At 43.0% G+C, this 25846-nt stretch overlaps 1 protein-coding gene across 8 annotated transcripts in view; it reads left to right on the forward strand.

Annotated features, from left to right (window-relative positions):
• Positions 1–25846, forward strand: part of ANKS1A (ankyrin repeat and sterile alpha motif domain containing 1A) — a 169768-nt gene that overhangs the window by 53653 nt on the left and 90269 nt on the right. For 4 of the 8 annotated variants that reach the window (XM_027524956.1, XM_027524957.1, XM_027524959.1 and 1 more), the window contains exons 2-4: positions 16581–16661; positions 18978–19134; positions 21257–21319. In XM_027524956.1, the coding sequence (XP_027380757.1) occupies positions 16581–16661; positions 18978–19134; positions 21257–21319 (301 nt within the window). Of the gene's footprint in view, positions 1–16580; positions 16662–18977; positions 19135–21256; positions 21320–25846 lie in introns of those variants that run through there. The other 4 variants (XM_027524962.1, XM_027524958.1, XM_027524961.1 and 1 more) reach the window with 2 other exon arrangements.

Below are 25846 nucleotides of genomic sequence, written 5' to 3' on the forward strand. Positions count from 1 at the left end.
CAAAATGAGTGCTTATTTTTGGATTGACTCCAAGGACAGGATACTGAGTGCCTTTTGGGAATGCTAGAAAAGGAATTTGGCAAATAGAGCAGATTTGGGAGGCTGATTAAATACAGACCTCAGTAGAGTCCCTGGGACAGGCTCTGGAATTAAACATTACAAATAGGGACAAAGAAAGGGAGAAAACCTGGACTTAGTAAACCAACTTCCTGTTGTTGTGTGTGTTTTTAATTTTCCAAAGTAATATGCCTTGTTCATCTATTTTCACTAATGGAAGTGGCTATAATGCTACTAAATTATGGAAAAATAACTTTAAAATTTAGTTTAAGCAAAAAAGCTTAAGGCAGCAAACTGTATTATTTTCAGAAATAAATGCCATATCTCTTTCAAAAACAGGATGTAATTGTTATAAAGGAAATAATCAGCTTACAGAAGTCACCTTGGCTACACAGAACTAAAGCAAAGAAGAGATTCTTAATACAGTGATTCTGAGAGGGGGGTGGTAGATTGTATCATAGCTCTCTTGGTTCAGAGTAAATGATGATATTTGACTCAGAAGTCTGTTGCTGTAGACTCACTCCTGAAGAGGTTGGGATGCTGCATTTTGGAAAGAGTATGTTTGATTTTGTCAATAGAGAGACTTAAGGCAGTGAAGATCTTTTGGGAGGTTATTTCGGACATAAGGCAGTGACTTTGGAAATGAAGAAAGTGAAAGTGTTAGTCTCAGTTGTGTCCTACCCTTTGCGACCCGCTAGCCCTCCTCCAGGCTCCTCTGTCCGTGGAATTCTCCAGGGAACCATTCCCTTTTCCAGGGCATCTTCCTGATCCAGGATCAAATCTGGGTCTCCTGCATTGTAGGTGGATTCTTTACCATCTGAGCCGTCAGGGAATTCCTTGGAAATGGGGAGATGGGGATGAATTGGTAAGCTGGTTTAGAAGGTAGGCTCTCTGGGATTTGGTAACCCTCTGTTGGCTCTTTCATCTCCCTCATCTCAGCATCACCTAAACCAGCAGCACGTTACCGTTTTGTACATTTCCAATAATGTCTTCTAAAGTCCCCCAGCCTTTGAAATCACTGACCTATTTGGTACCCTCCCCTGGGGACTGGTACTGCAGTTGTTTGGCAAGCTTATTCATAGCCTCTGTGATTGAAGAGCTCCATTCAGAAGCAAATGGGAATAATTGATTTTCATCCTCCAGAGACTGGAAAAATCAAAGACCACAGGAGGTTTTTTAAAAAGGAGGCCAAACCCAGAAATAAATTTACTCTAGAACCCCATCTTAAAAGAACTCTTTTAAGTAAGAATCTTATAACTGGAAGCCCATCTATCCGGAATAGATCTGGCTTCACTTAAAAAAGAAAAAGTGGTATACGTGTGTGTGTGTGTTTTTTTTTTTGTATGTGTGTTGTTAAAGAAAAAGTTGTTCTTACACTTGTAAAGCAGTAAGGAAAACTTTGAGACTACTGTAGTAGGAGTATTGCCTTAGGGGAGAGAGGCTCGTCTTCAGATACAGCAAGGAGCATTTTTGGCAAAAAGGATGAATGAGTCAGTGGATGGAAAATTATTCAGAGGAGACATCAAGGGTAGGGGGATTCTTGCTAAACTGACCCAACAGGATTCTTGCTAAAGGCAGATGAAGGACTTCTTAGACATCAAAGAGGAGGGATGGGGAACTTCATCAGGTATCAAAGGTGGGAGAACTCTTGATAAACTTACTTAACAGAATTCTTGCTAAAACTGGGCTGGGTAAGTCAAAGATAGGATGGGAACCAAAATCAAGGCCTAGTTGAAAAGAATGTTCAGAGGAACCATAATAAAGTTTGGTCAAGGAGAGAGTCTGTGTGTGTGTGTGTGTGTGTGTGTGTGTGTGTGATTACAAAAGTAGTTCAGGCCTCACCCCTAGAACCAATTAGTCTTAACACTTTGGTAGATAGCCTTCCATATGGTAGTGCAGGCGTAGAAAAATGCACTGTTCTTACTGCAGTGACATCATACGCCGCATACTGTTATGCAGGTGCGTTTCCCACTTCATATATCTTACAGATTTTTTCACGTCAGCACATATACACTGGTCTCATTCTTTAGAATGTTTTGCTTCACTTTAGATATTGATGCCAAACTATATTTTAGATTCCGGTGTACAATTTTTTTTTCACATGCATTATCCTGTATATTCCATAAGATAGTTCTCATAAGATAGGGTAGGGGTGGGACAAGTGACATCTCTGTTTTACATAAAGTTTAGATGATCTTCAGCTGATCCAACATGTCAGGTCCAGGATTCACTCATATGGGTAAGTTGCTTGTGTGAAAAAGAATTTAGACCTTTGACATTCAGCCTACAAATTAGGAACATTCAGAACACTGTTTCGGTTGTGGTGCTTGGTACATTTAGGAAATATTTGTGGTGTATGTAGGACCTAGAATCTGATAATAAATTTCATTTGAGGTATACATTAGATGTATACTTTTGCATTATTTCTATATTGAAATTTTTTGGTCATTTTAATTTCCTCGAAACAACAAAATAATCACCTTGAATATTTTAATATTAAATGAATTCAGTCAGCTTGTAGCTGACGATGCTTTTAATAGTTACCTCTAAGTAACAAGGTTTGTCAGCTAATTGGATTTCTGGAAATGTTAATGGGAGTCTTTTGGTTAACTACCTCTAATCATTTCCCTCTGGGATCTGGTTCCTATCTAGGATATAGTGCCTCTCTCAAGACTCTTTATTGGTTTCCTATACCCCCAGAGAGAAAAAAACGAGTAAGGCAGAATGAATGAGGATCGGGCAACGTAAAGCTGGGCGGAAATGAAAGTGTATGAACTGTGGGGAGTTTGTCTTACTCAGGAATGAGAAAAACAGCCAAGAGAGTGGTTTTCAAGAGGTTGTATATAGCACAGCGTTACGATTTTAGGGGTAAACCCAGTGTCACCCCTTCCAGGCCTGGGGCAGTGGGTAAATGACTCACCCCATACTGCCAGTTTCCTCGGGTTCGTTTATATGGTTCTGATAGGGAGTAAATAGTGAGTTATTTAATTCACTGAAAGTATACTTGGCTCATAGTGAACATTTAATACTGCCTGTTACTTTCAGGCCTTTTATACTCAAAATTTCAAGAGAAGGGTCTCAAAATCTGAATGGAGTAAAGTGACCATATAATTTATTGTCCAGGCCAGGATGCTGTTAATTATTATGCTGGGACAACAGATATAAGCCAGGATTTATGACTTCCCTGAGTTGGAGAAATCTTTGCTCCCAAAAGTGACGGACAAAGGCATCTTGCCTTCCTACCCAGCTCAGTTCAGCCTGTGGACTTTGACAAGCCAAGGAACAAACCGTTCTTAAAAGTTTTTCTGTGTACACACGCACACATTCTCCTCCCCTCACCCCCCATACTCACACTAAACAATAGAAGGAACATTGCTTTTTCTTCCTGAGTAGCATGTTACCTTACAGTAATATGAACTGCACATATTTAGAGGTATTTGTGTAGTATTTTTTACTCAAGAAATAACTAGGTAGAGGATATGAGTTCTTGGAAATAGTTTCCTTGATCTAAAGTAATTTACCATCTCTGTCTTGGAAGAGGTGGGCCCCTCCTGCCTTTATGTGTAGATTTCTCTTACGCCTGGAGCTCCCCATGTGCCTGGTGCGGGGCTTTCTTGGCAGTGAAGATACGGTGGTAAACATAACATACTCCGATCTGCCCAGAAGTTGCTTGGGGTCTAGTAAGAAAGGCAGTCAGATAGGGACAAGCATAGAGCTCTGAACTGAGCTCACTGTCATCAAGGCAGAGTACAAGGAGCTCTCTAAGTAGCTCATGAAGAATCCTGCCTGGCTGAGGGAAAAAAGGAGGAGTTCCTGAGAGCTTTGCTCGGTGCTGCAGAGGCGCTGAAGAGGCAGGATGGACTGGGGGCTTGTGGAGGAAGGAGGTGAGGGCATGGCCTTCTGAGAAGCGTTTGCCCTTAAGGGGTCACCTTGGCTGCAGTGTGATCACGTACCTGTCTCCCTGGTTGCAAAGCCTTTTCATCCTTTTTTCTTGAGAACTGATGCCATTCATCCTGGTGGTCCCTGTGTTCCCTTAGCATCTGCACAGTTCTTTTATAGCATGAACTACATTGCATTATGGGCTTCCGTCATAGCTCAGTTGGTAAAGAATCCGCCTGCAATGCAGGAGACCCTGGTTCAATTCCTGGGTCAGGAAGATCTGCTGGAGAAGGGCTAGGCTACCCACTCCAGTATTCTTAGGCTTCCATCGTGGCTCAGCTGGTAAAGAATCTTCCTGCAATGCGGGAGACCTGGATTTGATCCCTGGGTTGTGAAGATCCCCTGGAGAAGGGAAAGGCTTACCCACTTCAGTATTCTGGCCTGGAGAATTCCATGGACTGTATAGTCCATGGAGTTGCAAAGAGTTGGAGACGACTGAGTGACTTTCACTTTCGCTTTAACATTGCATTACAATTTTTTGTTTCTGTGCCTTTGAGGCTCTTTAGGGCAGTGGCTTGGTCTTGTTTATTATAAGGAACCTAGAATAGCACAGCAGCTTTCCCCTTCTTTCCCCCTCCCCACAAATATTTGCATGTTTCCTGTGTGCTTGTTGCTTGGGAATGGGGCACAGTCTCTACTGTCATAGAGGATGCAGTGTGGCAGGAATCAGGATTTTGAACTCCGGAGACCATTCTCATGCAGTTCAGCACTTCTGTGCCTTTCTTGCAATTGTGAAACAGAAATGGAATGCTTAAGTGTTAAGAAGCCAGGCTAAAGTAAACTGAATCAAATAAAAATTAAGGGCCCCCAAAGTAATTGCATAAACGGTAAGGGAAATATGGCTTGTAAAAAAGTGATTATACTTGCATTATTCCTCATGACTTCCTCGTGGTCAGAGCGGAACGCTCCCACAGTGATGCTCACGTCCACAGCCATGCAGAGACTCTGTGCTTCCTCCTGCCTCCATTCCCATTCCCCCTTCTGGGTACAGTGACTGAACCTCGCAGTTACTGGAGTGAATGTATAAGGTTTCTCACAGCCCTTGCTCTCCGGAAACTTGCCCGTGTGTGTGTGGTGTGGTGTGGCTTGTGCGCAGTTAACTCACTAGAAACAGGAGATTGTTGTCCTTGGCAGGAGAGGGGAGAGCTCCTTGCTGGCGTTGTGGAACAAGAAGAACATCCTTTTTGTGATGTTTGTGAGTTGTATCACCTGTAAGTTTAAAATGGGGCATTGCCTTTCCTCTGTGTTTGTCTCTCGCAAGGGAATAAACCCTTCAAAGTCACTGCCTTTCATCACACATTTGAAACACCAAACCCATGGCCACAAAAGCCAAGGTGACCAGAAATACACATTTCACGCTGACAAGGACTTGTTCACCCTGGCGTGTGGTGCCAGAATCGTTTCTGTACCAACCTCAACAGGGGGCCATTTCTGCCCACTTGAGTTCTTTTTTGGGAAAGCAGCCACTTCCAGCTCTTGGCTCTGAATTTCAGGTGTTTCCTCTGTATTTTTGATTACTATGCTTTTGCTGCTTTCTTGATTTTAAAATTTTAGAATTTTTATCTGTCTCTGTTAAGGAAGAGCAGGGTTTAGCTTTCTTTCACTTGCTAGGTCCGCTGCCTCCCCCTTCATCCTTCAGATGTACGACAATTTTTAGTTAATCAGTATCTAATGTTTATATTATTACGGCTATTAGTATTATTCACCTGCCAAACCAATTAGTATACTACAATCCTCTCTCTCTCTCCTTTTTCTTGTATTACCTGTCTTGGTGGTTTTCTGAGTTTCCTATATCTAGCTCAGTTTTTTTTTTTTTTGTAAGATCTAGTAGGCATTTATAAAACATTCCATATAACTCTGGCAGAATACATATTATTTTTTTCAATTGCCTGTAGAACATATACCAAGATAGACCATATGCTAAGCTACATAAGACAAAAGTTGGTATCTGTTTTCTGATCACAGTGGAATCAAACTAGAAATCAGTAACATTAGACAACAGGAAAATCTCCAAATGCTTAGAATCTAAACAACACACTTCTAAATAATCCATGAGTTAAGAAGTCTCAGGGAAATTAAAAAAATAACTGAACTAAATGAAAATGCTATCAAACTGTGTGGGATGCAGCCAAGGCAGGGCTGAGAGGGAATTTTTTTAAAATTTCTTATTTTTATATTGGGGTATAGCCGCTTAACACTGTTTTGATGATTTCCGGTGAACAGCGAAGGCATTCAGCCATACTTATCCAGCTCACTCTTTTTTTTTTTTTGGCCGGGAGAAATATCAACAACTTTATTTATTTATTTATTTATCTTTTTTTTTTAATTTAATTTCATTTAACTTTACAATATTGTATTGGTTTTGCCATATATCAAAATGAATCTGCTACAGGTATACATGTGTTCCCCATCCTGAACCCTCCTTCCTCCTCCCTCCCCAGCTCACTCTTAACTCCTAAACTACAGCCGTAGATTTTGAATCCCTGAATACTCTTTTCCAAGTCCCAGGCAGACACGTCAGTTGATCTCGTCAGTTTCGTGTTCTCCTGCATCCCCAAAGCCCCGCGTCCGCCAGGGCGGCTGGGGGTTCTTGAGGCTCACTCCACTCCGTGCTTTATTCCCTTTGCCTTTTTTTTGTTGTTGTTCGGTTTCCTGGATGCACGTCTTCCTCTTTTTTGACTTGCTCATTTATTTGGTAGAGCACATCCTCCAGTCACTTCCTGATAAAAGGGTGTGTGGGAGGTAAAATTTAAGACTCTGCATGTCTAAAAATATCTTTATTCTCTTTTTATACTTGACTGATTTTTGGTCTGCTATAGAATTCTAGGTTGGAAATCATTTCACTTTTGAATTTTGAAAGTACTGCTTTTTTGTCTTATAGCTTCCAGAAATGAAAGCCGTAAGACTTTGTGAAAATCTTGAAATAATTGAAAATTTGATGCACTCAATCCTTTGTATGCAAACAATTTTTTCTCTCTGGAAAATATATTGTCTTTATCCCATGTGTTTAGAAATTTCATTGTGCCATGAGGGGAATGGGTCTTTCTAAAAATTATTCTTTGTATTGAATTTAGGATGGACTATTTAAACTGGAAGTTCACATTCTTCAGTTCTAGGAAAATTTCTTAAGTTATTTCTTTGATAATTTTCTCCTCTTTCTTTTCTCTGGAACTTTTGGTTCTCTAATTTTCTTATCTTTTCTCTGGAATTTCCCCATCTCTTCTTTTGGTTCCACGTTCTGCAAGGTTTACACAGCTTTATCATCAAGCTCTTTGTTTATATTTATATTTCTACCATCATGTGTTTAATTTCCAAAAGCTTTACACTGATGTAGTTTTTTCTAATCCTGTTCTTGTGTGATAATAGGTTTCTTCGGTTGAGGTTTTATTTGGTTTCTTATTTGTGCTCCTTTGAGTCACTTTATTTTGTTCTGTATTCTGTCTTTTCGTGTTTGCTTTCCTCAGATGTATCAGGATCCTTGGTTGTCATTTTTGTTTAAGCTTCCTCGTGGCTCAGATGGTAAAGAATCTGCCTGCGATGAAGGAGACTTGGGTTTGATCCCTGGGTTGGGAAGGACCCCTGGAGAAGGGCACAGCAACCCACTCCAGTGTTCTTGCCTGGAGAATCCCATGGACAGAGGAGCCTGGTGGGCTACAGTCCATGCATCACAAAGAGTTGGACACAACTGAGCATCCGAGCACTCCTGCCTGGGTGCAGGAATGAGAGTCTTCTGGCTGCCCTGGATGTGACTGGGGACTTGGTGGCCTGTCGCTGCCTTGTATAGAATTCGTATTGGGTCCTCGTTTCCAGCTCCTCCTCATGCCTGGGCTCCTGTGCCACCAGGGGCCTCTAATCCCCGAGCCTTCCCTGATCAGTTGGCCTCTCCTTCTCTGGCTGCCGGGATTCTTTCTTTCAGCTTTGCTAATTTCTCTACTTTTCATCTTCTAAAAACACCGCCATTTTATGTTCACTGTTATTTTTCTCCTATTCTTTTTGTTTTTACCCTCATTTTAATGAGGATTGAGCAGAAATAAAAATACACATTCAGTGTTTCCCAGTTAACTAAAATTGTTTTGGGTTTTTTTGTATGATTGTTTCATGTCTGCGAGTTTTGTCTTTCTCCAGAGATCACCGGCTTCTCTTACAATGAAAGTGGCTTCCCTTTTCTCTCTCCTTTCAACAGTTCAGTATGTGAAAAGCATTTTAGTAAGGATGTGTCAAATTCATTTGAGTGAGATGAAGTTTTTGTAAAATTAGACGGGCTTTGGACAGTGTTTCCTTGTGTTGGAAAACTACCAGTCCTTTCTGAGGTTTAGAGATAAGTTTGCCTCTGTAAGGATGACCAAAAGAGGGAAACAGCGAACGCCTTTGGCAGAAAAAGGCTGATGAGACAAACTCATGTTTAGACCATAATGATTTAATGAGGACCTGATGGAGAGCTACCGAGAGCCTCTCTTCCCCCCTCAAGTTCATTGCCATTGCTTCCTCTTCAAAGAACCGGTGATGGAGCAGGCCCTGTCCTGCCTTTGTGCTCAGAGTCTGACTTCCTGAGAACTAATGCAGGAGGAGATGCATCATGGTCCAAGTTGTTTTGTCTCAACAGTCAAGGTCGAGAGCCTGAATAAACTGGAAGGAACACGCATTAGAAGTCAGACATGGGATTTTCTTTCCATTCCACATTAATTAGCTGTATGACAATCAGTAAGGCATTTGGATTTCAGTTTTCTTACCTATAAGATGGAAATAATGTGCTGATACTTTGCTACACCATAATGTGGTTGTAAGGGTTGAACAAGGGCATGTCAGCATTTGAGTGTTGTCATTTAAACTAGTCATGTAACCACAGCATTTCACACCATCATGTGCTGTGCTGTGCCTGGTCTCTCGGTCGTGTCTGGCTCTTTGCGATCCCGTGAACTGTAGCCCACCAGGCTGCTCTGTCCATGGGGATTCTCCAGGCAGGAACACTGGAGTAGGTTGCTGTGCCCTCCTGCAGAGGATCTTCCCGACCCAGGGATCGAACCCAGGTCTCCCACACTGTGCACAGATTCTTTTCATCTGAGCCACTAGGTAAGCCCAAGAATAGTGGAGTGGGTAGCCTAGACCATCATGTCTACCTACTGATTGACTAGACATCTACACGTGGGAGTCAAATTCATTTCAGCCTCAACTAAACCCAAAACAAAACTCCCTGTGCCTGCCCCCCAGCACACACTGTCACAGTCACAAAGCAAATCAACACTACTTTTCCTCCTTAATTTACTGTCTCATTAGCCACCCCTCTCCCCATTTAGTCACCAGATCCTGTCTTTTCTATTGAATCTTCTTTTTTCTCCATCTGCCCTGCCACGCCCTTTGTTCAGGTCCTCACTTCATGCCCAAATCACTAACTTGGAAGTTAGTCTGGTCTCCATCATTTCTGTAAATGCTTAGCATAATGATTTTTCCCCAATTGAGACATATTTCAGACCATCACAACAGTATGGTAAATAACAGATTTATTAGGTTCCCATCTAGGTTACTTCCCAGCTGTCAACAGAAAGATTTTTCTAAAATACACATCTAATCATTCCCTGCTTGAAACTTTGCAGTGGCACATAGGAGCCTTCATGGCTTGGCTCTGCCTACCTGTCCATCCACGCATTCACTATCATGCTCCAGCCACTCAAAATAATTGGTAATTGCATTTGCCCCAGTTTGCTGGGACTACTAAGGAGACCTTGAATTTGAGTTTCCTCTTTTTTTTTTTTTTACTATAGTTGCTTTAAAATTCTGTGTTAGTTTCTACTGTACAGCAAAGTGAATCAGTTGTGTGTGTGTGTGTGTGTGTGTGTGTGTGTGTCCCCTCTTTTGGACTTCCTTTCCATTTAGATCACCACAGAGCATTGAATAGAGTACCTGATGGCTGTTTCCTCTTTGCTGCTTCTGCCTGGCTGATTGTCTAAGCTTTAAAGGCTCAGCTCAAATGTCTTCCTTTTCTGCAGGGCCTCCCTTATTCCCATTTCCCCATCAGCTACACTTTGCATACTTTCCAGAATGTCACGCACTGTGTTGTCATTTGTTTACTTGTGTGACTTCCTCACTCTCCTCTAGGGTGGAGACTATGTAGCACTCTGGCCTGTGCCAGATGGGGCCTGAACATATATGCAGTTGAACTGGATTGGACCCTGCCTGCCCGTTGAGATACCATTACTTGTCTCTGTAAAGTAAGCAGTTAGGTGACTGGACCACATGAAGCAGGCTTGCTGCCAGCTAAGAGCCACTGAACGGGGCACCATTTGATCCTGATCCCACAGAGCAGTCACAGGTGAAGGTGGTCTGGCCACTTTGGTTTCAACTTACAGTTTTTCTATCTCTGTTTTATGTAAAAACATCTCAAATGCAGTATTTTTACATGTCCCATCAAGAGATTGTGGCCATTTCTAATGGATATGAGGAAGCAGGTTTGTCATGTTTCATGGAGATCATGTCACACTGGGGTCGCAGGTTCCGTTCAGTTCAGTCGCTCAGTCGTGTCCGACTCTTTGCGACCCCATGAATCGCAGCACGCCAGGCCTCCCTGTCCATCACCAACTCCCGGAGTTCACTCAGATTCACGTCCATCGAGTCAGTGAAGCCATCTAGCCATCTCATCCTCTGTCGTCCCCTTCTCCTCCTGCCCCCAATCCCTCCCAGCATCAGAGTCTTTTCCAGTGAGTCAACTCATCGCATGAGGTGGCCAAAGTACTAGAGTTTCAGCTTTAGCATCATTCCTTCCAAAGAAATTCCAGGGCTGATCTCCTTCAGAATGGACTGATTGGATCTCCTTGCAGTCCAAGGGACTCTCAAGAGTCTTCTCCGACACCACAGTTCAAAAGCATCAATTCTTCAGCTCTCAGCTTTCTTCACAGTCCAACTCTCACATCCATAGATGACCACTGGAAAAACCATAGCCTTGACTAGACGAACCTTTGTTGGCAAAGTAATGTCTCTGCTTTTGAATATGCTATCTAGGTTGGTCATAACTTTTCTTCCAAGGAGTAAGCGTCTTAATTTCATGGCTGCAGTCACCATCTGCAGTGATTTTGGAGCCCAAAAAAATAAAGTCTGACACTGTTTCCACTGTTTCCCCATCTATTTCCCATGAAGTGATGGGACCAGATGCCATGATCTTCGTTTTCTGAATGTTGAGCTTTAAGCCAACTTTTTCACTCTCCACTTTCACTTTCATCAAGAGGCTTTTTAGTTCTCTTCACTTTCTGCCGTAACGGTCGCAGGTTAGGAAAAACCAAATGTTAGAAGTTGCAAACTGGTGGCCCTTGGGCAGTTCTTGTACACTGCTGTGCTCTCAGAAACATGAAGGATTCCCTTAAAGGGCTTAAAATATGTAGCATGGAAGCACAGCATAAAGGGTTTTCCCTGTGGTTTAAGGTCAAGTCTGATGAATGCTGTGGTGAGAGTGCACTGGGTGTTTAGGACTCTCCTGCACCGTTTTTAGGTTTTGTTCTTGTTTTTCCCTTGGTTCTCATAGTGCACTGTGTCCTGCTCTTGTCTGTTAGTGAGTGGCCCTTTGGTACTGCTTTAGAAAAACCTCATAGAACAGCTGCGGTAGCGAGGAAGACCTAGATTGTAAATAGCTCTTTTCTTGGGCTTCCAAAAAGGAAGAAACTTGGGTGGAGGGGGATGTTACTACCATCCTGTCTGAAGCTAAGACTCCAAACAGAGAGCTGACAGTTCTCCATTTTCATTTAGGTTTTATTTAATATATTCCCCATTCCTTCAAATTTCTAGATAGGCATTTAGAGGAAATGCTTAGAGAAAAAGGAGGGGTAAAGGTCTTACCAAGTTGGGAAAGCTGCAGCTTCTTGCAGGAAATTCCTTATCTCTCTGCCTTGTCTTTTCTCATTGTTTTGAGATAGTTTTACTGCTGGAATGGGCTATCCAGACTTAACCACCTCTAAACCAGAGACGTGGAGGGAAAAGTTAGAAAATGACAGAGGAATTGCTCAGTTCTGCCTTGTCATTAAAAGCAAGGGCCATTTAAGTGTCAGGGGTTTTTGTTTTGTTTTTCGGGTTTTTTTGGCTGCACTGGGTCTTTGTTTCAGGGTGTGGACGGTGCATGGGCTTAGTTGCCTCCGTGGCATGTGGAATCTTAGTTCCCTGACCAGGGATTGAACCCACATCCCCTGTGTTGGAAGGCGGATTCTTAACCATTGTACCACCAGGGAGGTCCCTAAACATTAGTGTTAAGGTTACTTTGGGACCTGAATTGAGAAAGTTGAAAAGGTAGCAGCTTGCTAATCTGATACTAGGAGCCAACAGATCTGATGTCCCAGCTGCTCTAACCTGTGTGAGGATTTCCTCTTTCCCAGCTCCTCTTATTTATTCCAGTCGCCTTGCTATTGTGTGCAGCGTTGTGTGACTACATCTTCACTTCATCTTGCCGTCCGCTTAGATCACAAGTCCCTGTTGGCCAAAGACCAAGAATGCCTTAAAGGAGAGTTTTGGATCAGCCACTGATTTGGCTTATAATTTGGGGCAAATAATTTGTTTCTGGATTTCAGTGTCACCTATTTTGTAATAGAAAAATGATGATGTTTTGTTTTGTGGGGCAAATTGACTCTAAATATGAAAAGTCTACCTCCTAAATTTTCTAGATCTGTTTCACTTTCCAACATTCTATTCATTGTCAGGCATCGGTTTATAATTTTTGGTTTAGGAAATGAGTTGTAAATGTGACATAGATAATTGCTTTTAGCTCTGTTTGAAAGATGCTACAGGAATCCAAGCTTAATGGAGGATGAGGACCCCAGGAAGTCCCTCAAGTTCCTGACCTTGTCACGAGTTTCCTTAACTGACAATGAACAAATAACTTAGCTATCAGAGTACACATGTCCTCTCTTTTCACTTAAAATTTATCTTGAGCTATTAAGCCAAATACCTATATACTTATAAAAGTGACTCATTTACATATACAACCATTTATTGTTACTATTTTGATTTTCTGCTCTTCTTTTCTCTGTACGTGGCTTCCTTCCCATCATTTAAAAATATTATAAAAACACCACTACGTGAATGCCTTCTCATCACTGTGTTCTGAATAGTGTGGCAGAATGTAGGGAAGAACCTGGAAGTCCTCCTCACACGCTACAGTGCCTCCCCACCCTGCCTCCTCTCCCAGAGGCAGACGGCCGTGCTCGGCGAGCGCTCTCTGCATTGCCATCCATGGCGGGGGGCGGGGGGGAGGGGGGGGGCGCGGGTGTGTGTGTGTGTCTCTCTCTCTGTCTGTGTAAAACGAGGCCTCGTCTTTTATATATTATACAATGACTTGGCGAGCGCTCTCTGCATTGCCATCCGTGGGGGGGTGTGTGTGCGTGTCTCTCTCTGTCTGTGTAAAATGAGGCCTCGTCTTTTATATATTATACAGTGACTTGGTGAGCACTCTCTGCATTGCCATCTGTGGGTGTGTGTGTGTGTGTCTCTCTCTCTGTCTGTGTAAAATGAGGCCTCGTCTTTTATATATTATACAATGACTTGATGAGCGCTCTCTGCATTGCCGTCTGTGGGTGTGTGTGTGTGTGTCTCTCTCTCTGTCTGTGTAAAATGAGGCCTCGTCTTTTATATATTATACAATGACTTGATGAGCGCTCTCTGCATTGCCGTCTGTGGGTGTGTGTGTGTGTGTCTCTCTGTCTGTGTAAAATGAGGCCTTGTCTTTTATATATTATACAATGATTTGGTGAGCACTCTCTGCATTGCCATCCGTGGGTGGGTGGGTGGGTGTGTGTCTGTGTCTGTGTAAAATGAGGCCTTGTCTTTTATATATTATGCAATGACTTGGCGAGCACTCTCTGCATTGCCATCCGTGGGTGTGTGTGCGTGTGTGTCTGTGTCTGTGTAAAATGAGGCCTCGTCTTTTATATATTATACAGTGACTTGGTGAGCACTCTCTGCATTGCCATCCGTGGGTGTGTGTGCGTGTGTGTCTGTGTCTGTGTAAAATGAGGCCTCCTCTTTTATATATTATACAGTGACTTTTTTTTCCACTTCACAGTAACACAGTGCATCTTACAAAATCTTTCCTTGTCAGGACACATAGTCCAACTTGTTTTCTTGTCTTTCCTTTGTTGTTGTTAACTGTTAAGTAATAATTTATTTTGTGGGTGTACCTGGTGTTTAACTGCCCATCCATAGGTGGTCATTAAGTGTGTAGTTCTTACTCTGCAGTGAAGCATCCTGTACAAGGGTGTGTGTCTGTGCACGTGTACGAGTGTTTCTGTTGGATAGCTGCCTGGAAGTGGAGATGCGGGCCCAGAGTGAATGCCTATTTTTGGTTTTGGTGGATGCTGCCAAATTGTATTCCTGGAGGAATTCACCAGTTTAAACTCATACCAGTTGAATTTAAGACTTTGTTTCCCTGATCTTCACAAGCGTTTTATAATGTCATTATTTTTGTCAGGCTGATAGGCAAAAAGAAGTATGTGATTATTTTAGTTTGCATTCTTCTACATTGCGTTTCTGTAGATCTAGGCTTTCTGATTTCTGCCTTTTAGGAATCCCTCAGTGTTGCCAGTTGCTTGATAACATTTTTTTTTTCCCCCTTGGGTTGAATCTATCGGTTATCTGTGGAATAGGGTAGAAATTGTTTCACTTCACACAACTTTAGATAGGAGATGGAGTGAGCTTGTGTACCCAATCCACTATCCTGATAAATCTCTCATATATATTTTTCCTCTATAGTATTTACAGTGTTGTTTCTTCTTTTCTCCTTAGCATTATATTGTATTCTCTGTTCTTACTAGATAGCAGTATAAATGGTACTTAATTCTATATGTCTACACCTTAATTATTATTTCTCTATTGATGGACTTTTGGACTGTTTCTAATATTTTATTGTTATAAATAATGCTGCTTCCAACATCTGCGTGTCAAGTCTCTGTGCCCAGATGGTTTTACTGGTGATTCTTTATCATTTTAGTGCTCTATGTCAGTGATTCCTGGATATAGAAATAGGTAGATAGCTGCCCAGGTGATCTGTGACTTAAATCTAACACTGATATACCCAATAATGAGAGCACAAAAATCAAAAACTTTAGACCAGCCTCACTTAGGAATGCAGATGTGAAAATCCTAATCCTGAGTAAAATGCTCTCAAGTAAAATTCATTGACATGACCCTAATGGATAAGTGGCAAATAAGGTTTATTTCAGGAATGAAAGAATGACTCAGTATTAAGGAAGCTATTGATAACATTTTAGTTGGTTCATTGTGAAAAACTATGATTTTATCCATAGAGGTAAAAGCATTTAAACAGTATTTCTAATACATTTTTAAAAGGAAGAAAAAAAATAAGATACTTCCTTTACATGTTATGGAGTGTCTACCTCAGGTCAACTGTCAACAGCATTAGAGGCGTTCTCATCAAAAGCAAGGACAAAACAAGGCTGCCCTCTGCTACTTAATGTTAGAAGTTCTGGCCAGTGTAGCAAGGTATGAAACAGGGGTCATAATTAAGACTTCAGGGATTAAATGAGGTGACATTTCAACCTTCTTAGTGTGGTATTTTTGATTCAAATAAGGTGCTCATTCCAGTACTCTTGCCTGGAAAATCCCATGGACGGAGGAGCCTGGTAGGCTGCAGTCCATGGGGGTCGCCAAGAGTCAGACACAACTGAGCGACGTCACTTTCACTTTTCACTTTCATGCATTGGAAAAGGAATTGGCAACCCACTCCAGTGTTCTTGCCTGGAGAATCTCAGGGTCGGGGGAGCCTGGTGGGCTGCCGTCTATGGGGTCGCACAGAGTCGGACACAACTGAAGCAACTTAGCAGTAGCAGCAAGGTGCTCATTGTAGATTCTGTTGTTATTCTTTTTATTACCAATAAGACATATTCACAAAGGAAAGGCAAAATTGTCCCTTGCATCTTAACACATGTATCTGGGTGCTTTTATGAACATGGGTTCTTTGATTTTGGTCCTTGTGGTCGAATGATCCTGATAATCTGTCTGGTCTATGCTGAGGTCTCTCCAGCCTTCAGTCACCAGCCTTAGAGGTGAGTGCCCATACCTATAACTGACAAGTGGTTTCATTCAGTGTTATTTTTGATGACCTTTCAAAGAGCATTTCTTACAAGCCTGACAGTTTTCAGAGGCACAAGTCCCAGACTGAGTGAATAAAGAAGTTACCAGTGAGGAGAAGGACACAGGAAAACAAGCTCTGGAATGATGACAGTGCTGTCCTGGCACTTGACCCCTTACAGGAAGCTGCTGGTGTGCCCTCAGCGCCGTGTGCTCCTGCAGTGGGGCACATGCCACGTGCTCCTGCAGCGGGGCACACGCCGTGTGTTTCTGCAGCGGGGCATGCGCCACGTGCTCCTGCAGTGGGGCACGCGCCGTGTGTTTCTGCAGCGGGGCACACGCTGCGTGCTCCTGCAGTGGGGAACACGCCGTGTGTTTCTGCAGTGGGGCATACTCTGTGTGTTTCTGTGGGCATGGCTGCCGTCCTGTATCAGGAGTCATATGGAAGTGACCTGTTGGGTTAAACACCACACTGGATTTTTCCCAAAGGTTTGGTTTGTGACTTCAGTCTTTCTTTTTCCTTGTAGCATTTGGAGAGGGCCAAATGTGAACTGTGTTGACAGCACTGGGTACACACCTCTGCACCATGCTGCTTTGAATGGCCATAAGTAAGTATTAATGTGCTATGTTCCTGCCCCACTCTTCAAAACTCAGGCCTCAGGTTGTCTTTTTTTCTTTTTTTCCTTCCTTTAAAGATGTACTAAGCAGGGATGCTGAAAAACAGAGGAAAACTAAATTTAGTCTGTCCAGAATTCTTGAGTCTCTGTTTAGTGTATACTTTAAACCTCGTTTCCTAACCCTTGCTCCAAAATAACGTTAAAAGCTTCTTTTCCCCTCTGAAATGGATCAGCGCCACACAGTGATCTGAATATGACGCTCACATTCGGGGATGCTAGATCGTAATGCGGCTGGATAATCTACCAGGTGACCAGCCTCTTTATAAGCTGAAAAGAAATCGAGTGGTCGGGAGAATCTTTCTGTTTATCTTTCTGCTTGACACTCTTTCCTCATAAAAGTAGCCTTGTACACAACAAGAACCATTCTTGAGGGGAAAATACACCAATAATATGGCCTATTTAATTCTCTTAAGTACAGAGAAGTTCTTCGGATTTGTTATGTGGGATTTGTGTGGAAGCTTTTCTGGAGGTGTGCTCTGGCGGCCTGAGGCAGGCCCTGCCCTTCAGTGAAGGGGACCGGGCAGGCCCAGGGCAGGGGCAGGCCCCGCGGGGGAGTGCAGGCGCAGTGGGTAGATTTGCTGGAAGATGGAAACCGAAAACCGGAGTGTAGCAAAAGAGAGGGCGCCGGCGAGAGTTTGAGGCCTAATATGAGAGAAGATAAGCTGTAGCAGTTTAGTTTTTAGAAAAAACAGTTTATTGGGACCGTTTAGACTTTTCTGAGCAGGGAGCCGAGCCTTGCCACCTTGTGGTATTCTCTATCACTTTGGCAGTACTTGGCCCAGCCTAAGTGTCCACTGGGCTTCCCTGGTGGCTCAGGAGTAAAGATTCCTCCTGCCAATGCAGGAGACTTGGATTCGATCCCGGAATCGGAAACATCCCCTAGAGGAGGAAATGGCAACCCACTCCACTATTCTTGCCTGGGAAATCCCCTGGACAGAGAAGCCTCAGTGGCTACAGTCCATAGAGTCACAAAAGAGTCAGACATTACTTAGTGACTAAACAATGACAACAACAAAATGACTCCAGTATGCTTTTCTAAGGTGAAGTAAAAGTCGCTCAGTTCTGACCAACTCTTTGCGACCCCATGGACTATACAGTATATGAAATTCTCCAGGTCAGAATACTGGAGTGGGTAGCCATGCCCTTCTCCAGGGGATCTTCCCAACCCAGGAATCAAACCGGGGTCTCCTGCATTGCAGGTGGATTCTTTATCAGCTGAGCTATCAGGGAAGGCCCTAAAATATGTTGAATGTGATTATTTTCTGTAGTGCGGTCTTTTCTGTAACCATCTTAAACAAAGCTAACAGATAATCTGTAGAGACTTCCTCCCCCTTAAATAGTGGGGTGAAAGTGAAAGTGAAGTCGCTCACTCGTGTCCAACTCTTTGGGACCCCATGGACTGTAGCCTATCAGGCTCCTCCATCCATGGGATTTTCCAGGCAAGAGTGCTGGAGTGGATTGCCATTTCCTTCTCAAGGGGACCTTCCCGACCCAGGAATCGAACCCGGGTCTCCCGCATTGTAGACAGACGCTTTACCGTCTGAGCCACCAGGGAAGCCAAATAGTGGGGTAGCCAGAGTTAAAGTGGATCTTGGACTTAAATGACTGTAGCTTGTTAGCCAAGTTCACCTCCATATTCTGTTTTTATTTACAGTGGGGATTTTCTTGGACCTCATGTGCATGGGGATAATTATACATTTTTATCTGCTTAATTAGTGGTGTCACCAAGAAGGAAGCCAAGTCCTCCTTCCTGGATGTACCAAGTGACGCCATGCGTGTCTTCTGCTTGCAGAAGTGTCTGTTTACGTTTGCAACCACTCTGAGTCGCTCTGCCCATCTTATTTCCAGCTCCCACTTCACCAAATGCTTTGAATAATGTGGTGAATCATGATATTTGTTTTGTGTACTACTTTTATGTAAGTTCTGTCCCTGAATGCTGTTTCAACATCACAAACAAGGAAACCAGACTTTTTCAAGATAATGGAAAATAAATGGATTATCTAGAAAATAGCTAAACCAGGAGGTGAAGAGACAGTTGGGGTGTGGTTCAAGATGACTCAGCCGCTTGTCAACAGCTGTTCAAGTAGTCAGGGAATTAAAAGGAAGAATCAGGTGATAAGCTCAGGTAGAGATGGGAGCCAGGTGAGCTCCTCTCTGTGAATGGGCTTCCTGCTACACAGACATGCAGAGCTGCTGATAGGAAAGACTTGTGGGTTCTGCAACTCACAGTCGATTTTTGCCTTTTAGGGATGTGGTCGAGGTTCTTCTGAGGAACGACGCGCTGACCAACGTGGCTGACTCTAAAGGCTGTTATCCGCTGCACTTGGCAGCCTGGAAAGGAGACGCCCAGATAGTGCGATTGCTCATCCATCAAGGGCCCTCACACACCAAAGTCAATGAACAGGTTGGAAGGAAGGGACGCTTTCTCCACACAGCTCCAGCCAGACCTTGGCAGCCACCTCAGGCCCACAGCTCAGATCTAAGGGAACCAGCTCTTCCCTGGCCTAAGAGTAATTCCCCTCTTCCCAATGCCACTCTTTTTAGTGAATCAGAGAGACCTTGTACCATGAAGGGTGTATTTCCTATGCAGATTTGGAATAGTACTGTAACAGCACAAGGCTGGAAATAATGCACATCCTGCACACTTGCCCAGGGCTCATTTTAAACTGGGTTCCTGCCATCAACATGGCAGTGCAGCTTGAGCTGCTAAACAAAACACTCCAGCGCGTGTCAGGACTGTGGGGACCATGTTGTTTTGTGTGTATCAGAACTCTCAGAAGTGGAGGCATGCATTGCTGTTAGCTGAAAAACGAAGACATTTAAGTGGAGGCCAGAGGTGACACAGCGGAATGAAGATCATTTCAGTGATGTCCTCTAATGTTCACTTAAGACTGACCATTCTTAAATTAACACGTGATGCAGTATTATTAACCAAAGTACAGATTTTGTTCATTTTCACAAAGTTTTATGCTAGTGTCCATTATTTGTCTTCATACCTTATTCAAGAGTCCATAGTGTATTTCGTTACATGAAGTAGCTTCGGCTGCCGGCAACAAATGCTGGTAGATTTTCTTTTCATTCTTATTCTGTTAAAAATATTTTCTAATTTTCCTTGTTATGGCATCTTAGATAAACCCATCATTTAAAAGTGGACATTTAATTTCCAAATACATGGGGGTTTTTAAGTAAAAAAAAAAACAACAAAAAAAACACATTCTTTGACAAAGCAGAGTATTCTTAAAAAATAAAAAAGGCAGCTTTTGAGCAGAAACCCCATACACTGGCCATGGATTCAGGTGCCCTTAGACTGTACCTCCTCTTCTTTATATGTAGTCCTTTGGGAAAGTTATATTTGAATTATGAAGTTCTAGACCAGCCTTTCATGAAGTGTAACTCCCTACAGTTTGGGTCTGAGATGGTGTCGATTTGCGAGGAGATGGGCCCTCTCTCTATGACGAGCCATTCTCCTCTTTCTCTCTCTGCTCTGAGCTGAAGTAGGTGCTTGAATGAGAGAGATCCTGCCCGTTCTCAATAAATTTAGGATTCTTTTCCTAATGACGTTGATGAGAGGAGGTTGTTCAGTGGCCTCTGGGATTAGATCAGGCTTATTCCTCAAAAAAACCAGGAAACCATTCTTGAAGTCCCTCCGGCAGCAGGACCATGTGCATTCTCAGTGAGCTGTTCAGAGCAGAGCGGGCTCTGGAGTCACCGAGAGGTTCGAGAAGACTGCTGTGGTGCTCCCAGCCCTCTCCATTTGGAGAAAGAGGGTGTGTAGCTGTTCATCAGCTTCCCTTCCCCCTGCAGGCTGTATTTTCTGGATAGGTGAGCAACAGACATTCCAGATTGTGGATGAGGATGTTTGCTTTATAACATTAGGAAGGAAAATCATCTCTTTAAGCCTGCCTCTTACCTAAATGCAGTTTTACTCCTCCTAGCTAACATGGTGGTGATTGCTCTTACCTGGGGGAAATATTTTAAAGAGGTTTGCTATTAACCAATATCCCTCAAAGTTGAAAAATCACACACTAAAGTCCTCTTAAATGAAGAAATTTTCAGCCACCATTCCTAATCCTGTCTCTGCTCACTTTTGCCTTGGAGCACAGCTGCTTGGGTTTTTGAGCCTCTGGAGTGTGCTAGCTTGTCCTGCTCACAGCCACCTCCCGCCTGGAGTGTCTGTTGATAGGTGGCACCCCGGCCCCGTGCTTTGCATATCTGGCAGGCAGGTGGGTGGGGCAGGGGCTGGGCACAACCTCTGCAAGAGCTGGAAGAAACTAATGTACCTAGGCAGTGGTTACAAGTACTTCACTGGTTTATTAAAAACCATTAATGTTGCTCCAGTTGGAAGCTTGGTCAAGAGGGGTGATGACAGATGACCTGAAGGTTGTCTTCTTCCGTTAACTTCCTTTTGAGGCGCCCAGAGGACAGATCCGAGTTGGTGTAGTGTTGGGGCCCCTCAGGGCTGTGCATTGCATTGATATATTTCATCCATTTTATCATCACATTTTCTTTTCCTCTCCTTTTTATAGAATGCTCTTGAGATCAAAGAACTCAAAAAGTACGGCCCCTTTGACCCTTATATCAATGCCAAGGTGTGTACTTTGCTGCCAGGATTTCTCTGCATCATTTCTCCAAGCTGCACTTTCTGTTCTGTCCTCTCTAGCTTCCACTCTTGTCCGCTCAGACTCTTCTTCATCATCCTGACGTTTGTCTGCTTCTGTCCATCTGCTTCTGGCTTGCCTGGTAATGGGAAAACACAGCTTCAGTGGGTTTTGGTTTGTTTTGAAAACCCATACCAGTTCTGGAAAGGTTGGGTGTTTTTTCTGGAATGTCTGAAAAGCTTCAAAGTGGCAGAAATGGGGAAAGAGAAGGGACCATGTATAGCCATAATTTACTACCATGATTTCTAAAATCATTTGAATTCAAAAAAGAAAAATGCAATTAAAAGATGTCAGAAAATGATTTAATTGTACTTTCTAGATTAATTTTTTTAAGTTTGCTTTTTATATTTCTTTTGAGATGGAACTGGGTTTTCTGTAGCTCGTGGTGAAGATGTGGCCGAGGGGCATGGGTGACTGTTTTACCCGTAAAAGCTGCTGGTGTGGTTTCCCTCTCTTTCTTTGAGTTTGCGCCTGAATCTTTATTTAAAGCCTAAGTCTCTTCTCCCTAGCCATAGCTTCTCTCTCTGCTTGGACACTCTTGGCTCTTAGAACAGCTCAGAAGTAGGAAATTAAGTTGCAAGGCCAAGCAGGGCACTGGCCTTGAGTCTCCCTCCCTGAGGCTGGGACAGATAACGGGCTGGTGTAGTGATGAACATCCAGCCGCGGGCCTCTACTGCCTCTGGAGGCAGAGCTTGTGGGTTGGGTGATGATGTTAGCCTCTCTCCTCTGCACTCTCACCTGCTGTTTTTGACTCAAGTTTTTGTTCAGATGAGGTTTTTCACTTTGGCAACAATCTGGAGTCTGGTTGAGTCACTGCATTGTTCATATCAGCTCCCTTTCACTTGCTCTGAGTTCAGCAGCTGCTGGGAAGGGATGCGTGAGGTCCTTCTGTGTGTTTTCAAATGCAAGACAGATATTTCATGGTTTTCACTAAGAGACACTGATTTAGCAAATGAGCTCCCTATGGGCTGGACCTCAGCAGGCTCTATGGGAGATTGCCCTCAGCTCTTGGGCCCTAACGGTGGAGAAGCAGCTTGATCTGGGGTGGTAAAACATGGTAGCTTTTGTTCTTGCCCACTCTTTCAATTCTGTTTCTAATCTTCCAGAGGGGAGGGTACTCTGTCTTCTTTTTATTGGAAGTAGTGTGGCATAGTGGAAAACCCTCATTGATCAAGGTCTTTCAAGTCAGATCCAAGTTTGAATTCTGTGGTGCCACTTACTGGTGTTGACTTGAACAAGTTACTTTATTTCTCTGAGCTTTAGTTTCTTCTTCTGTAAAATGGGGTTTACCATCTAATTGGCTGTATTATTGGAGTTCAAATAAGATCATGTACATGAAGTAAAAATATCTGATCAGTAGTAGTATTTGAGATTCTGATTTTAAGAGGTAGACATCATGTGGCATTTCTGAAAGGCCATTTTGGAATTTGTTCTTTGTTACTAGTTGGGGGGCACTTAATGCAACATTGCTCCATTGGTCCGGTCAAGGTTTTGTTTTGCGGGGAGGCACCTTGAAGTGATTGTTTCCCACTTGGTGGTTGGTTAGTTAGCTTATAAAGCTCTGATTAAAGGGTAAGACTTTGGTTCTTAAAAGCAGATTTTCCTATCCCTTGATTTTACACACGTAAAAGAAACTTAGTCTAAATGGAATAAGAACTTCTCTCTTTGTAAATAGTCTTCCCTCAGTATTCATGAGGATGTTGGTTCTAGGACCCGTGAGGATACTGTACTCAAGTTCTTATAATAAAATGGTGTAGTGTTTGCATGTAACCTACTTCTGTCCTGTACACCGTAAATCCTCTCTAGATTACTTATAATACCTAACAGTACAACGTAACACAATAATAATGCTGTATAAGTAGTTGCCGCCTGGGGACTTTGCTAGCAATCCAGTGGCTAAGACTCTGCCTTTCCAATGCAAGGGGTGTGGAACAGTCCCTAGTTGGGGAGCAAAGATCCCATGTGCTGTGGGGTGTGGCTGAAAAAAGACTAGTTGCTATGTGGAAAATTAAAGTTTTGCTTTTTGGAACTTTCTGGACTCCCTCCCTGCCCTGAATATTTTTGACCCATGGTTGGTTGACTCCTACGATGAAGAACTCGTGGATGGGAGGGCCAACTGTGTTACCCTTTGCCTCTGCCCCACCCACCAACCCCTCAAAGGCCAAACGATGTAAACTCCATTAAAGGATAAAGCTGTTTGGGTTGTGCTAGAATGCAGACTCTTCTCGGGCTGATAAGATTCTAACCTCCCTAGGTTTTATTCCTGACTCAGTGGGTTTTTATTGACCTGGTGTGTCTAAGAATTGTTTTTGCTAAAGTACATTTGTATGCTGAGTCCTGTCAGGCACCGGTAGACACAAGAAGTTGTAGATGCCCTTCCTGGGAGCAGAGGGAGTTTTCATGAGCTTTTATTTTCCTCTTCACTCTACAGAGCCTTTCCTGTTTTGGCAAGTCCACATAAACCAGTCCAAATGTATGTCATCCTTAGCGAAGGTGAAACTATTAAAATTGTTTACTTACTCCCTTTTAAGACAATTTTGACTTAGTCTAAATAGCATAAGATGAGCAGTAGTCAAATTAATTTTATGGAAGATCTGTTTTTTTCCAGACACTTAAAAGTAATCCACAGTTTTAGAGCTGGAAGAGATCTGGACGTTCTCTAGACCAATTGTCTCCAGCAGTTCATCAGTTTGTCTGGGTGCATCAGAATCACCAGCAAGCTCTTATAACACTTTTTTATTTTGAAAAAATTTCTAGTGTACAAAAAGTCACAAGAATAATGCAGTGAGCTGCGTTACACTCTTCTGCTAGATTCACCAGTTGTTGACACTCTGTGGCATTGTGCGTGCTTACACCGTCTTTCATCTCGTGTGCACACTCTTGTGCTCTCATGTGTATGTGTGTGTACATATATATATATATATATATATATATATATATATGTAATATATGTGATTGTTGTAGTTGATGATGAATTATTTGAGATTCCCTGGATTGGGAAGATCTCCTGGAGAAGGAAGTGGCAACCCGCTCCAGTATTCTTGCCTGGAAAATCCCATGGATGGAGGAGCCTGGTAGGCTACAATCTGTGGGGTCACAAAGAGTCGGACACGACTGAGCGACTTCACTTCCAGCTTCCATTTGAGATTAAGTCATAAATTTCATGACCCTTTAATCCCAAATTCTTCAGCATATATCTCCTCTAAGAATAAGGACAAGTGTTCTTGCCTGGAGAATCCCAGGGATGGGGGAGCCTGGTGGGCTGCTGTCTATGGGGTCGCACAGAGTCGGACACGACTGAAGTGATTTAGCAGCAGCAGCACTTGGTATAACCAGAATACAAATATCAAATTCAGAAAATTCAGCATTGATACAATACCATTATCTAATATGAAATCAATGCTTAGATTTCACCAAGTGTCTCAATAATGTCCTTTAGAGCGATTTCTTTTTCTGGTCCAAGATACAGTCCAGGATCATACATAATCTGGAACAGTTATCCTCAGCCTTTCTAGTCCTTCATGACATTGACATTTTTGAAGAGCATAGGCCAGTAGTTTTGTAGACTGTCCCTCACTTGGCGTTTGGCTGTAGTTCCTTGTGCTTGGGTTCAGGGTGTACATTCTTGGCAGTAACACCACAAGACTGGTGTTCTGTCCTTCCTTTTCAGTGCATCACATCACAGGGCACATGATGGCAGTTTGTTTTGTTCTTGATCGTGATGAATGATTGCCTGGTTAATTTGGTGTCTGCTAGGTTGGTAACCTATTTAATAATAGTTTTCCTGGGCTTCACCCTCAAGGTGCTACCTTGTCAGTCCTGGGGTGGGGCTCAGTATTAGTTCCCTTTAAGCTTTCATGTAATTCTAAAACAAAGCTTATTTAAGAACCACTGATCTAGGCTGACTTTCCACCAGAGCAGGATTTCTCTTTTCTCATCTAAAAAGTGGGCCTTATTTGTTTCTCTTCATAGTAAACAGAATCACTCTTGGCAGCCCCCTTTTGGATTCCATTGATTTGGGGTTTTTGTGCTTGTTGATGTATGTTTTCCTAAACCTTCCATCTGCTGGACAGAGTAGTGCCTTAAGAGCTTTGCAGAATAAGTCTGACTCCTCTTCCACATGGTCCACATGGTGGACTTTGTCCTCATACTTTCCCCCTGTCTTCTAAACCTCTGTAGACTCACTTCATCCTTTTGTTACAACGTGGCTATGTTTCCAGGGCCTGTACCATCGTGAGACCTGGGAGCTGTAGCCCCAGTGTCTCTAACTTAGATCTGTCATCAGTGGACAAGAGTGCGGTTGGACTGTGATCCAAGCACTGAGAGGTGATGGTTTTGAATAGTTCCCAGAGAGAAAAGGCCATGGAAATGTTTCTAGATGGTTTTCTGCTGGTTGTATTGTGTGTGTGTGTGTGTGTGTGTGTGTGTGTGTGTATAAAACACATAAGTAATGGATTT

Source organism: Bos indicus x Bos taurus, chromosome 23, assembly GCF_003369695.1.
Source record: "Bos indicus x Bos taurus breed Angus x Brahman F1 hybrid chromosome 23, Bos_hybrid_MaternalHap_v2.0, whole genome shotgun sequence".
Lineage (NCBI taxonomy): Eukaryota > Metazoa > Chordata > Mammalia > Artiodactyla > Bovidae > Bos > Bos indicus x Bos taurus.